General features: G+C 38.6%; 1 protein-coding gene across 1 annotated transcript; it reads right to left on the bottom strand.

The window, feature by feature from the left end:
- Positions 1-1,210: 1,210 nt before the first annotated feature.
- LOC115455272 (lactase-phlorizin hydrolase) lies at positions 1,211-13,615 on the bottom strand. Its single transcript, XM_037439899.1, is given in 12 exon segments — positions 1,211-1,410; positions 1,810-2,054; positions 2,674-2,985; positions 3,170-3,840; positions 3,985-4,103; positions 4,269-4,357; positions 7,141-7,297; positions 9,583-9,827; positions 10,216-10,521; positions 10,675-11,345; positions 12,565-12,683; positions 13,521-13,615. Coding segments are annotated over 12 exon segments (3,144 nt in total). The 5' UTR covers positions 13,571-13,615; the 3' UTR covers positions 1,211-1,250.
- Between the last annotated feature and the right edge of the window lie 287 nt (positions 13,616-13,902).

Below are 13,902 nucleotides of genomic sequence, written 5' to 3'. Positions count from 1 at the left end.
ATTTTAATATTTGCTCCGATCTAGAGAATAAATTAATTAAGATAAGTTATATGTAAGCCTGTCAAAAGAATCTGATTGGTCCATTTCGGAGTAAATACAAAAAAGTGATTGCGCTAATTTATTGGAAACGTCGGATTGAAAACCCAAAAATAGATTGCTGTATGAAATAAATCTACAGCACAATCTGATTAAACGTTACGACCTCTTCAATCTATAAGGTTTATAAAATATCGAATTAATAATCTCGTCCAATGGTTATACATGTTTAAGAATAGTTAGAATATTTATGACTAGACGGCCCTTTATAATAACACATGGTTGATATGTGCCATAATGTTAAATATTTTTTTTTGTTTTATGATCATGCTTCTTATTCTGGTCACAAAATCCAGAATTAGGATTTATACGTTCAATTTGTTCGTTGTGCTGATCTAGGATGCGAATATTTTTAATTTATGCTCTAGATATGAAGAAACTTAAGAGCTAAAGGCAAGCCAAGATATTTCGTAAGCATTTGTGACATTTAGTTTCACTGAAATGTAAATTTTGTTTCAACTCTAATACAATTTAAGGAAATTAATACTTATATTCAGTTGTAATTAAAATATTTAATACATCTTTCGTTTCACTATAATTATTATGTGTTTATAACTAGGTGTTGCTCGCGGCTTCGCCCGTGGAAAAGCCTTTCCTGCTACAAAAATCCCTAAATCTACTATCTAGTGCCACTTGTACCTACTTACAATTAAAATATTTCCCACGTCAGTAAAATAACTGGGATGATAAAAAGTAGTCTATATCTATGTTCATCTGGAGCGTAGTCTACCCGATTTCCACACTTCATTAAAATCCATTCAGTGGTTTGTGCGTTGAATTCTAACAAACATTCAATCATTTTTACGAACAAGCAACAAGATAAAATAGCAATATCTGTTCTTTTGTTATTGCTAAAAGTTTTTAAAACGGTCGCTTTCGAAAACAATAACATATTATCAATATTAAGATTACGAAAATTTCTTTGTTACTAATCGTAAAAGCAGGTTGATGATGTTACATTATTTTAAGAATCTACATCCATCAGTGCAATTATTTTCAGTACACGAACCTCCCTGTGTGAACTAAACTGTACTGAAGATTCGAATTTCGAAAAGTCAAGTTGAAAATATCTCAAATAGAGATGGCGCTAAAATAAACAGACACATTTTTATAATTTTTTTTTTAAATAAAATCCATAAAATCAATTCTTTTTATTAATTTCCATCAGTAATGGTCATAGACAAAGAGTCAGGTTCGTAGTTATGATCGATAACACGGGTTTCAATAATGTTTTTGTACACGAATGCAGACTTGCGCGCAGTTCGCTTGCGAGCAGGGTCGTTAAAATCCACTTCGTAAAGACCATAGCATTCCCTGAAATAAAGAAATATACTAATAAAACACTTATTTGAAATAGAAATCCTGAATGATTAAACGGATGATTTGTCATGAACAAAACTTTTCTGATGATCCTGTTATTTACAATTTGATTTTCGAAGGCGATATAGATTCAATTGATGTTACCTAGAATTTTAAAATACAAATGACTATAAATATAAGTATATGACATAGTTTCCCGCGTTCGTCATCCCGAAACATTAGATTTAAAGTCAATATAACATAAGAAATATATTTTTCGGTGCAATTTTATTTAAATTACCCAGCAAATTTTATTGCTAATTATCAGGAAGAATAGCCAGCAACCAACCTACGAACTAACTACCCCAAACCATACGCATGCGAGCACGCACGTTCCAAAACAAATCAACTCACGTATATCCCTCCATCCATTCAAAATTGTCCATTAGACTCCAAGTAAAATATCCCTTGAGATTAACACCGGCTTCTAAAGTATCTAGAACGCTCTCTAACGCCGCTCTGTAATATGCGATTCTACGGTCATCAATCAGTCCACTGCCAGGTGATTCCGACCAGCCATTCTCCATGATGTATATGGTTAGATCCTTATATTTTGAATTTAGGTGAGTGAGGGCGTTGTATATGCTGTTTGGCGTAAGCTGAAATTATACGAAGGAAGGTTTCGGTTAGAGTATGGCTTGGTATCTATAACAAGATGGTTGTAGTTTGTTTGCAACGTTTTGACAAGGTTATCTGAATGTCACTTTAATTCACATTGTTCCATAAAGTTGGTGAAAGTTCCCGATTCCTTTGGTGTATGGACACTAAAGGACTCGTGAACGTAGTGATTGTACGAATAAATAAATCCTTTTTAAGATGAAAAAATCCAGTTTAAATAATTTTCTAGCCTGACCCGGGATTCGAGTCCAGGACCTCAGGGTGGTAGTAGTACATGTCCCGCATACGCATTGAAACTACGCCACCGAGCCAGTGATCGTATATTAAACGACAGACATGCAAGTAGATGTAAGTTATTAAGTCTGTTTCGTCTATGCAGAAGTTGAGCAGTTTATTTTAATTCAACCTTGCGATAATATAATGATAATAATAATACCAGCCCTGTAATATATACTGTCCTACTGCTGGGCATGGGCCTCCTCTACTACTGAGAGGGATTAGTCCTTAGTCCACTACGCTGGACTAGTGCGGATTGGCAGACTTCGCACACCCTAAAAATTTACAAAGAAGATATATCATTAATGAGTATTAGTTGCTTACTCTGAGCCAAGAAGACGCTGCAACCGGCCAATCCGGAGACACGTACACGCCAACATCAATATCGTCGTATATCGACGGCACCGGATAAATTGTTGTCTTATACTCATCTGAAGCACTTATCAAAACACCGGTGTAGTGGTTTACGCCGAAAAAATCAGCTGATCCTTTTACAAAAGTCTTCTCATCTTCAGTAAAGACGGGCAATCGGGACTTGGAATATCCTTGACTGGCGCTTTTTGCTGCTACTCTGTCCACCAGTTCTTTCGGGAAGCCTCCTTCTTCGGAGAATATAGGGTTTGCGTACAACCCCCACTACAAATAAAGATTATTTTACTAGCAGTGGTCAAGAAAGGAAATTTAGTTTACAGAATTACAAGTTTTGAATTTAGATCTATTCTAATATTATGCAAGTCGATTTAAATGGAAATAATAAATTTAAATAGGATTTGCGCCATTTTACCCTAGTTTAGAGTTTAAAGGTTACTTAAAAGCAAACCTCAGCTTGTCGTCTGAGTTCAGCAGCGAACTCGTCTTCTTCGGAGTCGGTGAGAGGTCCGAACCAGTTGACACTGATGGTGATGCCGCACTCGCCGCCCTGACTCGCTTTGAACTCGTTGTTGTAGAGGTAGTATGCCTTAGCATGAGCAATGACAAGGTTTTTGGCGCAGATGTATGTACCTACAGCAGTGGCGTTAAGTATAGGCGCTTTTAAAGTGGTACCATAACCTTGGTAGCAGATCTCACGAGGCTCGTTAAATGTTAGCCAGAACTTCACTCTATCGCCAAAGTTTTTGTACACAACCCTTGCGTAGTCCTCAAACCAGTCAGTTATCAGAGGGTTGGCAAATCCGCCTAATTCTTGTAGTTTTTGAGGCAGATCCCAGTGATATAATGCCACCACAGGTGTGATGTTGTATTTGATCATTTCGTTAATGAGGTTATTGTAGTAGTTGATGCCGGCTTGGTTCATTTCATTGGCGAAGCCCGTGGGGAGGATCCTGGACCAGGAGAGAGAGAAGCGGTATGCGTCCAGTCCCAGCTCGCGCATCATCTCCACATCACGTTTGTAATTGTGGTACGAATCAGCAGAGACATCACCATTACTCTGATCTTTGATCACAGTTGGATTGGTATGCGTCATGTAATCCCAGATATTTTCACCTTTTCCTGGAAAATACTTTATAGAATAAGTCTGTATCTTGAGTGATACAGAGAAAGATAACATTCGATTCGATATGCAACTAGCACAAGCGTCATTCACAGTAATAGCACAATAATCTTATTTGAAATCTTAGTGAAGTTCTATCTTACCATCTTCGTTCCAGCCTCCTTCAATCTGGTAGGCGGCTGTAGAACACCCGAACAGGAAGTCTTCTGGGAAGTGCCTCTCATGCGCCTTAGTGACGACGAGGCAGCTGACTGCCATAAAACTAGAATATAAAATAGAAATATAGAAATAAAACAATTTTTCGAACTTTTTCGTGGTTTTATATAAAAATGGCGATATCATGTCTTTCTCCCGACGTTTTATAGACTTTGGAGCCTTCAAGATCATCTGAAGAAAATGCTTCATATACTAAAACATACAAACTTACCTTGTCCAAATCAACATTATGCTGCAAAGTTGCTTTTCTTCACTGCTAAATAGACTGCAGTCCAAATTCCAAAGAGATGCAATGTGCTTCTAGACAGGCCCGGCTTTTCTAGGAGTTTCATAACACTATGTACAATCTAATGTTATGGTATGTCCCTCATAGGAAGCATTTAACAATTGAATGTTTTTACATTACCAAGCACGCCCATTTTATGAGATTCTTATCTTTTTCTCAAGATTTTAACATTATCACTTCGAAAGTGTATTTATGTTGTCAAATTGTATATCGTCAGTTGAAATAAGAATTAATGTAACCGTAAAAATGAAAAAATTGAGCTATAAACAAGATGGATTTTTTATTATATACGTCCTACAATAAATCTAAAACAACATACGTGACTGCCTTGAAAACTGTGTGATAAGTCACAAAATATAAATAAATCGTGGCATAAATATTAAATTGACTAATTTATAGACTGTATTTGTTATAGTTACATTATAAGTATCAATATTTTTTTCAAAACATGTTAAAGTAAGATGAAATGACACGATTTTTCATTAGCGCCATATACTATCTTTTAAACTTTGATAGCATGCCCCATACGAAATCTTTCAGATGAACAAGGCTATTTTGAGAAAATTACTTTAAACTGCACTGGAGCAGCATACACGCACAAAAAGTTATGACTCTTCCTGTGAATTCGTTTTTTGGCTCTCTTACATAATTCGTTCGTGGCGGTTACAGCAACACATCTTTCCGCTGACGATAAGAATGAGGTAAGTTTTTGGCGTGACGAATACGCAAAACTGCACCATCCTTATCGCATCTAGATGAAATGATTACAAATTTAAGTGACTCTTAAGTGTACCTAACTGCAAGGCTACGTCAGTCTCTTTTATAATGTTACTTTAAATTTACTAAGTAAGTATTGGATGTTACTTGCGAGTAAGTAGTAGTAAGGGTTGCGGCCCTGCCTGCATAAAAGTTCTGGAGCTAAGGTTTCATTGGGACATATTTTCGGGATAAAATTTAGTCAATATTAAATTGAATTGCCTCTGTGCTAAACAAAGAGTTCTTCTGCACCTACGTCAGAATCAGCAGTGGCACACAATTTATGACACAAAGCGGTTAAGCTCGGCGAGACTCAGGAAAAACGATTTTGTTTATCCCAAAACGAAATTAATCAAATGGAATGATAGAGAGGATCTTGTAAATATAATAGAATTATGACACCCGTTGTAATTTCTCTATAATTCATATTTTTTAAAACAATGATTCAACATATCTCCGTCTACGCACATCCAGTATGATTATATCGACTGCCGATCGACATAATCATGACATGGGTAATCATCTTTCGTCAGTCGACATTCCATTGGACACTCCACTTACCATCAGGTGCAGTGGGGTCGCTTTGTTCATTCGTTTTTGCATCATTACGCTGCAATATCGTAGAAATAAAATCGGGTGGCTCAATATTGTAAATAACGGTCGAGAAGTACCTTTACTTACTAGAAATTTGATTTCAAGCGATCTAAAGTGTATACCCAAGCTAATTTTCCATGGGTTTAAATGTTACTTACTTCATATAAGTTGACTAGCCTTTGCTCGCGTCTTGCCCGCCTGATACAGTTTTTCGGGATAAAATTCCTAGGATAGAAAGTAGTCTATGTCTTATCCTAGGGAATCAAACTATCTCCAAATCAAATTTCATATAAATCCGTTGGGTAGCTTTTGAGTTTATCGCTTTATATATTTTTTAGATATTTTTATAGGAATAATTCCGTCATACATGATTGTTGTGCAATTTTAACCGTTTTTGCAGCGCACGCAACGAAAGCTCTCAAATGGAATAAATTTTATAAATTTTTGCATCATTTTTCATGAACGCTCCGATCCTATTAGTCTTAGCGTGATGTTGTATAGCCTTATAGCCTTCCTCGATAAAAAATGATCTATTCAACAATAAAACAATTTTTCATTTCGACCCAGTACTTAGTTTCTGAGATTAGCGCGTTGAAACAAACTCTTCAGCTTTATATAATAGAATTGATATAGAGTTATATTGACACATATTATTTAACCCTCTCATGTATGCTAAAGATAAGATACAATGCATTTACCGTTGCGAGTGATAATGGCCTTTTATCACTCTTATAATAGGAGATATTGCCTTTAATCCTCAATACTAAGATAGTGTGTAATGCATAATTCAGTAGAGTAACAAGTAAATGTAAACAACATGCCGCTAATTTAATTATTTAATTTATTTTATAGATTAAAGGGCCTTATTCCGTCTACGGAAGCGAATTCGTCTTCTTGCAATTATCAACGTTCTAATCAATGGAAACCTTTAACCGTATAGGTAAATACTGCCGTGCTAAGCTCAAAAGCGGTATTTCAAAAAAATCTAAATCTTGAATTTTATGTCGTCCGCTAGCTTAATTAAATTGAATTGATTCATTAGATAGTATTGCTATACCTATCCAATGACTTTACCTAAATAATGGTATTTTGATTAGAACTTGATAAAAAAACCTAAACAGAGTATCTCTTACATACAAAACTATAAAACTATATTTGCAAAACTTCGATTATCTCGAAATAAGGTTTCCCTGATATACCGCTTTTGCGTTTAGCACGTCAGTATAGGGGATTTTCGACTCTATTATACGGGTATCAAAGCTATCCAGCGAATGGAACGTCCGTTAGTACGAAAAGATGGTTTCGCCCTGACGGCATAAGACCTACTGACCCTAATTGACTGGAATTAAAATAAAACACAATATTTCTAATTCATAACGATAGTGTATTGATTTACATTTGTCCTGAGTTCGTTATTCTTTAATTTAAAATTCTATTTTTATAATCAGTGTCCCTCGTCTATGGTCATCACTAGAGATGGAGGATTGTAGCTATGGTCTATGGTGCGGGTCCTCAAGATCTCCTTGTAAACGAAGGCGGACTTGCGAGGGGTGCGCGTGCGCTCTGGACTGTTGAAGTCTACCTCGTACAGGCCGAAACGTTCCCTACAAATAAAAAATGGATACCATGGTAAAGAGGAGAAAGTAAACTGTTATTGTTGCTAATTATAGGATACTAGCTTTGCCCGCGGCTCCGCCCGCGTTATAAAGTTTTCAGGCTAAAGTTTTCCGTTATAAATGTAGTAGTTTACCGGGAGCCTATGTTCTTCCCAGGGTCTCAAACTGTCTCCATACCAAATTTCATCTTAATACGTTGGGTAGTTTTGAGTTTAACACGTTCAGACAGACAGATGCAGCGGGGGACTTTGTTTTATAATATATTTTTTAGAACTTTTAAAGTGGAACAATCCCGTCATACATCATTATTGCATAACTTTAACTTTAACCCGCAGCGCAGGCAACGGAAGCTCTCAAAACTTATAATTTTCCCCGTTTTTGCAACATGTTTCATTACTGCTCCGCTCCTATTGGTCATAGCGTGATGATATATAGCTTATAGCGGTCCACAAATAAAGGGCTATCCAACACAAAACGAATTTTTCAGTTGAAACCGGTTGTTCCTGAGATTAGCCATTACTGCTCCGCTCCTATTGGTCATACCGTGATGATATATGACTTTGAGCACTCCATAAACAAAGGACTATTCAACCCAAAAAGAATTTTTCAGTTCGAATCGGTAGTTCCTGAGATTAGCCATTACTGCTCCGCTCCTATTGAATATAGCGTGATGATATATAGCCTATAGCACTCCACGAACAAAGGGCTATCCAACGCAAAAAGAATTTTTCAGTTTGTACCGGTAGTTCCTGAGATTAGCCATTACTGCTCCGCTCCTATTAGGTATAGCGTGATGATATATAGCCTATAGCACTCCACGAACAAAGGGCTATCCAACGCAAAAAGAATTTTTCAGTTTGGACCGGTAGTTCCGGAGATTAGCCATTACTGCTCCGCTCCTATTGGGTATAGCGTGATGATATATATAACCTATAGCACTCCACGAACAAAGGGCTATCCAACACAAAAAGAATTTTTCAGTTTGGACCGGTATTTCCTGAGATTAGCCATAACTGCTCCGCTCCTATTGGGTATAGCGTGATGATATATAGCCTATAGCACTCCACGAACAAAGGGCTATCCAACGCAAAAAGAATTTTTCGGTTTGAACCGGTAGTTCCTGAGATTAGCGCGTTCAAACAAACAAACAAACAAACTCTTCAGCTTTATATCTATACTTCTATACTATTATATAAAGCTGAAGAGTTTGTTTGTTTGTTTGTTTGTTTGTTTGTTTGTTTGTTTGTTTGTTTGTTTGAACGCGCTAATCTCAGGAACTACCGGTCCAAATCGAAAAATTCTTTTTGCGTTGGATAGCCCTTGGTTCGTGGAGTGCTATAGGCTATATAATCACGCTCAACCTAATAGGAGTGGAGCAGTAATGGCTCATCTTAGAAATACCGGTCCAAACTCGAAAAAATTCTTTTGCGTTGGATAGCCCTTTGTTCGTGGAGTGCTATAGGCTATATATCATCACGCTATACCCAATAGGAGCGGAGGTAATGGCTCATCTCAGGAAATACCGGTCCAAACTGAAAAATTATTTTTGCGTTGGATAGCTCTTTGTTCGTGGAGTGCTATAGGCTATATATCATCACGCTATACCCAATAGGAGCGGAGCAGTAATGGCTAATCTCAGGAACTACCGGTCCAAACTGAAAAATTATTTTTGCGTTGGATAGCCCTTTATTCCTGGAGTACTATAGGCTATATATCATCACGCTATACTCAATAAGAGCGGAGCAGTAATGGCTAATCTCAGGAACTACCGGTCCAAACTGAAAAAATCTTTTTGTGTTGGATAGCCCTTTGTTCCTGGAGTGCTATAGGCTATATATCATCACGCTATGACCAATAGGAGCGGAGCAGTTATGAAACATGTTGCAAAAACGGAGAAAATTATTAGTTTTGAACCCTGGGAAGAACATAGGCTCCCGGGAAACTACTACTTTTATAACGGAAAACTTTAGCCTGAAATACTTTATAACGCGGGCGGAGCCGCGGGCAAAAGCTAGTAATAGTATATAGAAGTATAGATTTGTATGCGGTCGGAAAACGATTTCCGACACAAAGTATAAAACTCGCCTAAATTGCCGACGTAAATATCGCGTTCCGGGATTAACTTGTATTTATCCCGTTTTAAACAGGCCGGCATAATAATGTCGACTAACGAGACATAGTCATCTTTCGTTGATGCTCTATCTGGTCACCATTCTATGTATCATCCTGCATAATGAAGGCATTTTGCCGTACCCAAATAAAAATATACTAACGTATATCCTTGATTCCACTCGAAGTTGTCCATGAGACTCCAGGTCATGTACCCTTTGAGATTAACTCCTGCATCCAGAGTGTCCAACACGCTCTCGAGCGTGGCGCGATAGTAGGCGATACGGTCGTCATCCTGCAGGCTATCAGTCGGGTTGTCGGACCAGCCGTTCTCGGTGATGTAGAACACTGGGTTGTTGTACTTTTTGGCCAGATGCGTGAGGGCGTTGTAGACGCTGTTGGGAGATAGCTGGAGACGAAATGTCGATCATTATTGGTCACAGTACGAATTTGGAATTATATCGTCAAGTTCTAGAAACGTGTTGAACGTTATAGTGGACTTAAAAGGGGAAAGCCTTTTTTAATAGCGTTTGCTATGATGAAATAAATTATACATTGACTCCCTCCTAGCCGAATTTCGACCGCGGAGGAAAAATCTCCCCGTAGATCAGCCAGGTACCTAAAAGAGATTACAGTGCACGAGTGTGTGCGCAATACACAGGTATACTCTGTACCTCACAGTCCGGTGAGACGGCAATCCGGCAATTATAATCAAATTGCAATCCGGCATGACCGGACAGAGATCAGTTGCCGGACAGATTTTTGTTGATATAATGAGGAATTTTAATAAGTCGTACCACTAGCCATGATGAAGCTGAGGGCTTCCACTCCGGAGGAACCTAAGAGCCGATGCCAATGTCGTCCCAGAGCGAGGGTACGGGATGCTGCTCGATGTACTGCGTGGCGGAGTTCAGGCTCCCGGAGTAGTGGTTGACGCCGAAGAAGTCTGATGCTCCTTTTACAAGTTCCTTCTCTTCGTCAGTGAATTCTGGCAATCGGGACCGCGAATAGTCTTGCTGTGCGCTCTTTTCGGCAATACGAGCTGCAATCTCTTTAGGGAAGCCGCCCTCGGCAGAGAAAATGGGTTCCGCATAGATACCCCACTGAAAATATAGATTAGTTTTTGTTACCTAATTATAATCAAATTGCAAATAAATTCATCAGAAACAGCCATAATAGTCTTTGTATTTATTCGCAGATATAATATTTAGATCCTGTGTAACAAACTTTGGATAATATTCGGAAATAACACCAACCTCAGCTTGTCGTCTGAGTTCAGCAGCGAACTCGTCTTCTTCGGAGTCGGTGAGAGGTCCGAACCAGTTGACACTGATGGTGATGCCGCACTCGCCGCCCTGTCTCGCTTTGAACTCTTTGTTATAGAGGTAGTATGCCTTAGCATGAGCAATGAGGAGATTTTTAGCGCAGAGATAAGTACCGACACCAGTGGCGTTGAGTATTGGCGCCTTGGTATCGGAACCGTAACCTTCGTAGCAGATCTCTCGAGGCTCGTTGAATGTGATCCAAAACTTGACTCTGTCGCCGAAGTTCTCGAACACCACCCTCGCGTAGTCCTCAAACCAGTTGATGATAAGTGGGTTCGCGAATCCACCCAACTCTTGCAGTCTCTGCGGTAGGTCCCAGTGGTACATTGTCACCAAGGGTTGAATGTTGTATTTGAGCATTTCGTTAATAAGGTTGTTGTAGTAGTTGATGCCGGCTTGGTTCACTTCATTGGCGAAGCCCGTGGGGAGGATCCTGGACCAGGAGAGAGAGAAGCGGTACGCGTCCAGCCCCAGCTCGCGCATCATCTCCACGTCGCGTTCCACGTGGTGGTACGAGTCGGCGGCGACGTCACCGTTGCTCTGGTCTGTAATTATTGTCGGGTTGGTGTGCGTCAAGTAATCCCAGACATTTTCGCCTTTACCTGTAATGAATTGAAAAATCAGGGAAATCCGTGGAACCACCTTCATTTTTTGTTTACTTTCTATCTAGCCAAGTGCTATGTCTCTCATACCGCTTAACAAAGTTTTTACCTAAGCCCGCGATGCCTCTAATTTTTATGTTACCCTGGTAACGTCAGGAAAACTTGTCACTTAGCATGTTCCCTTCTAATGCCTAATACTAAATCTATATATATAAAAATGAATTGCTGTTCGTTAGTCTCGCCAAAACTCGAGAACGGCTGAATGGATTTATCTTATCTTGGTCTTGAATTATTCGTGGAGGTCTAGGGAAGGTTTAAAAGGTGAGAAAAATTCGAATAATTGCCGGGAAAATCCTCAAAACAGCATTTTTCTATTTCCCATACAAACGTTTTCTAACTAATACGTAGAGTCAATTTGAGCTTTATTGCTATTGTATAAAGTTCACTGTTGTCTAAGCAATGTAGGTGTGTTCCTAACATCAAAGCAGTGTGCGTTGGAGCACAGAATATAATAATGTAATGTCGCGTTCTGAAACTCAACAAAAGTGATATCGCGGACCCGACTAAATTGAACAGTCACATAATTTAATATATCATTAGTTATTTAGTTGGATTCACGATATTATTTCTTTTGTTTTACTTTAAAATGCATGTTTTCGTTATGGACAATTTTTGAGCTACTTTTGCATATCTATACTTATAATAAATCTGTAGAGAGGTCAATTCTGTACATGAAATATATTTCCAAAATAACTGGGGGTGATTAGGGATCGATACTGATTTGCCAAAAATGCAATTAGTAAAATTTTTGTCTGTCTGTCTGTATAACCGTTATAGAAACAAAAACTACTCGACGGATTTTAACTTAACTTGGTACAATTATTTTTCATACTCCTGAGCTGGTTATAGTATACTTTTCATCACGCTACAATTAATAGGAGCATAGCAGTGATGGAAAATGTTGGGAAAACGGGAGAAGTTACTCCATTTTTTAAGCTTCCGTAATTTCGTGTGCAACCTTAATGGTTAAAAGTTCCTTCGATTTCACCAGGATCCCATCATCAGACCCTGACCGGACAATCGGACCACCTGCATACCACCATAAATTAAAAAAACATCCCGACAAATTGAGCACCTTCTCCATTTTTGAAACCCGAAATCCACGCGGGCGAAGCTGCGGGCGGAAGCTAGTAGATTAATAAACTTTTGATGTCGTTACCATCTTCATTCCAAGCTCCTTCTATCTGGTAAGCAGCAGTAGCGCAGCCGAAGACGAAGTCATCTGGAAACTTCCTCGCCTGCTTCTCTGTTGCTGCATGGCAGCATACCGCCACTAAACTGCAAGAATTATAATATTTTATCAATATTATTCAAGAAAGAAAAAACGGTGACACCCTCGTGAAACGGTTCAGGACCGGCAAAGTAGATGGGAGAAGGCCTCGTCGATACAGAGCAATGCTGGTCTGATGAGATCCTCACCAGTTTTGACTGTACATTGTACAGTCAAAACACAATAAAAGTAAAGAGAGATAAAGCATATAGCTCGGAGTGTATTCTAAAAAGTAAGTACTTATGTCGCGTTCCGAGATCAGCTTGTGTATATCAGGTTCCAAAAGGCCGGCATAATTGTGCCGACTGTTAAGGGCCAATCATCTCTCGTCAGTCAACATTCCATGGGACACCACTCCACTTGCCGTTCCCAAAAAAAACAAACAGAGAAAATAAAAATTAATTTATATTTTGAGATAGATAACGAAAACATCGAGCTTTTTTTTATTTATTTATCGGTTTATTGGGTCACTCTCATGACTCTGGGATGATAAAATACGACTCGTACGTACTCGAGTGTTACGTTTATTGACACTAAATCGATCGCTATGTACCTTCCTACCATTCTTACGGTCCGATTTAGCTTATCATAATATTGTTCCTGTTAAAACTATATCGATAAACATTGAAATGTAATAGCGAGGGCGACTCCTAGCCGGCCATCGCCATACAAACCACCACACTCTCACAGTGACTCTTATGAAACACAATAGTGAAACACTAAAAAAAAACATTAAAATGTCAACTTGAAAACACAAACAACGTACCACAACTACATTACAGACTCCTTATATTTAACACCAAAACCACACGAACGAGTCTCTGGACTCTGACCCTCGTACTCACCTCAACACAAGCACGAGCTTCATGTTGATGCAAAAATAACTGTTATACATCGCTTAAATACAAATTTATATCTGCATGTGGCCGTTATCAGTACTGCCGGAGATCTGCCCACTTCACACTTTAGATTTACCTCGCTTAGCTTTTGGCTCGCGGTTTCGCCCGTGTGAGGGTTTTCCAGGATAAATTTTCTATATTTTTTTCCCGGAATAGAAATTAGTCATGTCCTCCCGAGGTTGCAAACTATGTCGCTACCAAATTTCATAAAAATCCGTTGGGTAATTATGAGTTTATCGCTTTCTAACAGGCACACAGATGCGGCGGGGGACTTTGTTGTATAATATATTTTTTTGATTTTTTTTAAGAGAATTAATACATATTTGTT

The sequence above is a fragment of the Manduca sexta genome, chromosome 18, assembly GCF_014839805.1.
Source record: "Manduca sexta isolate Smith_Timp_Sample1 chromosome 18, JHU_Msex_v1.0, whole genome shotgun sequence".
Classification (NCBI taxonomy): Eukaryota; Metazoa; Arthropoda; class Insecta; order Lepidoptera; family Sphingidae; genus Manduca; species Manduca sexta.
The sequence above is the reverse complement of the archived record's forward strand: the minus strand, read 5'-3'. Positions and strand labels throughout refer to the sequence as shown.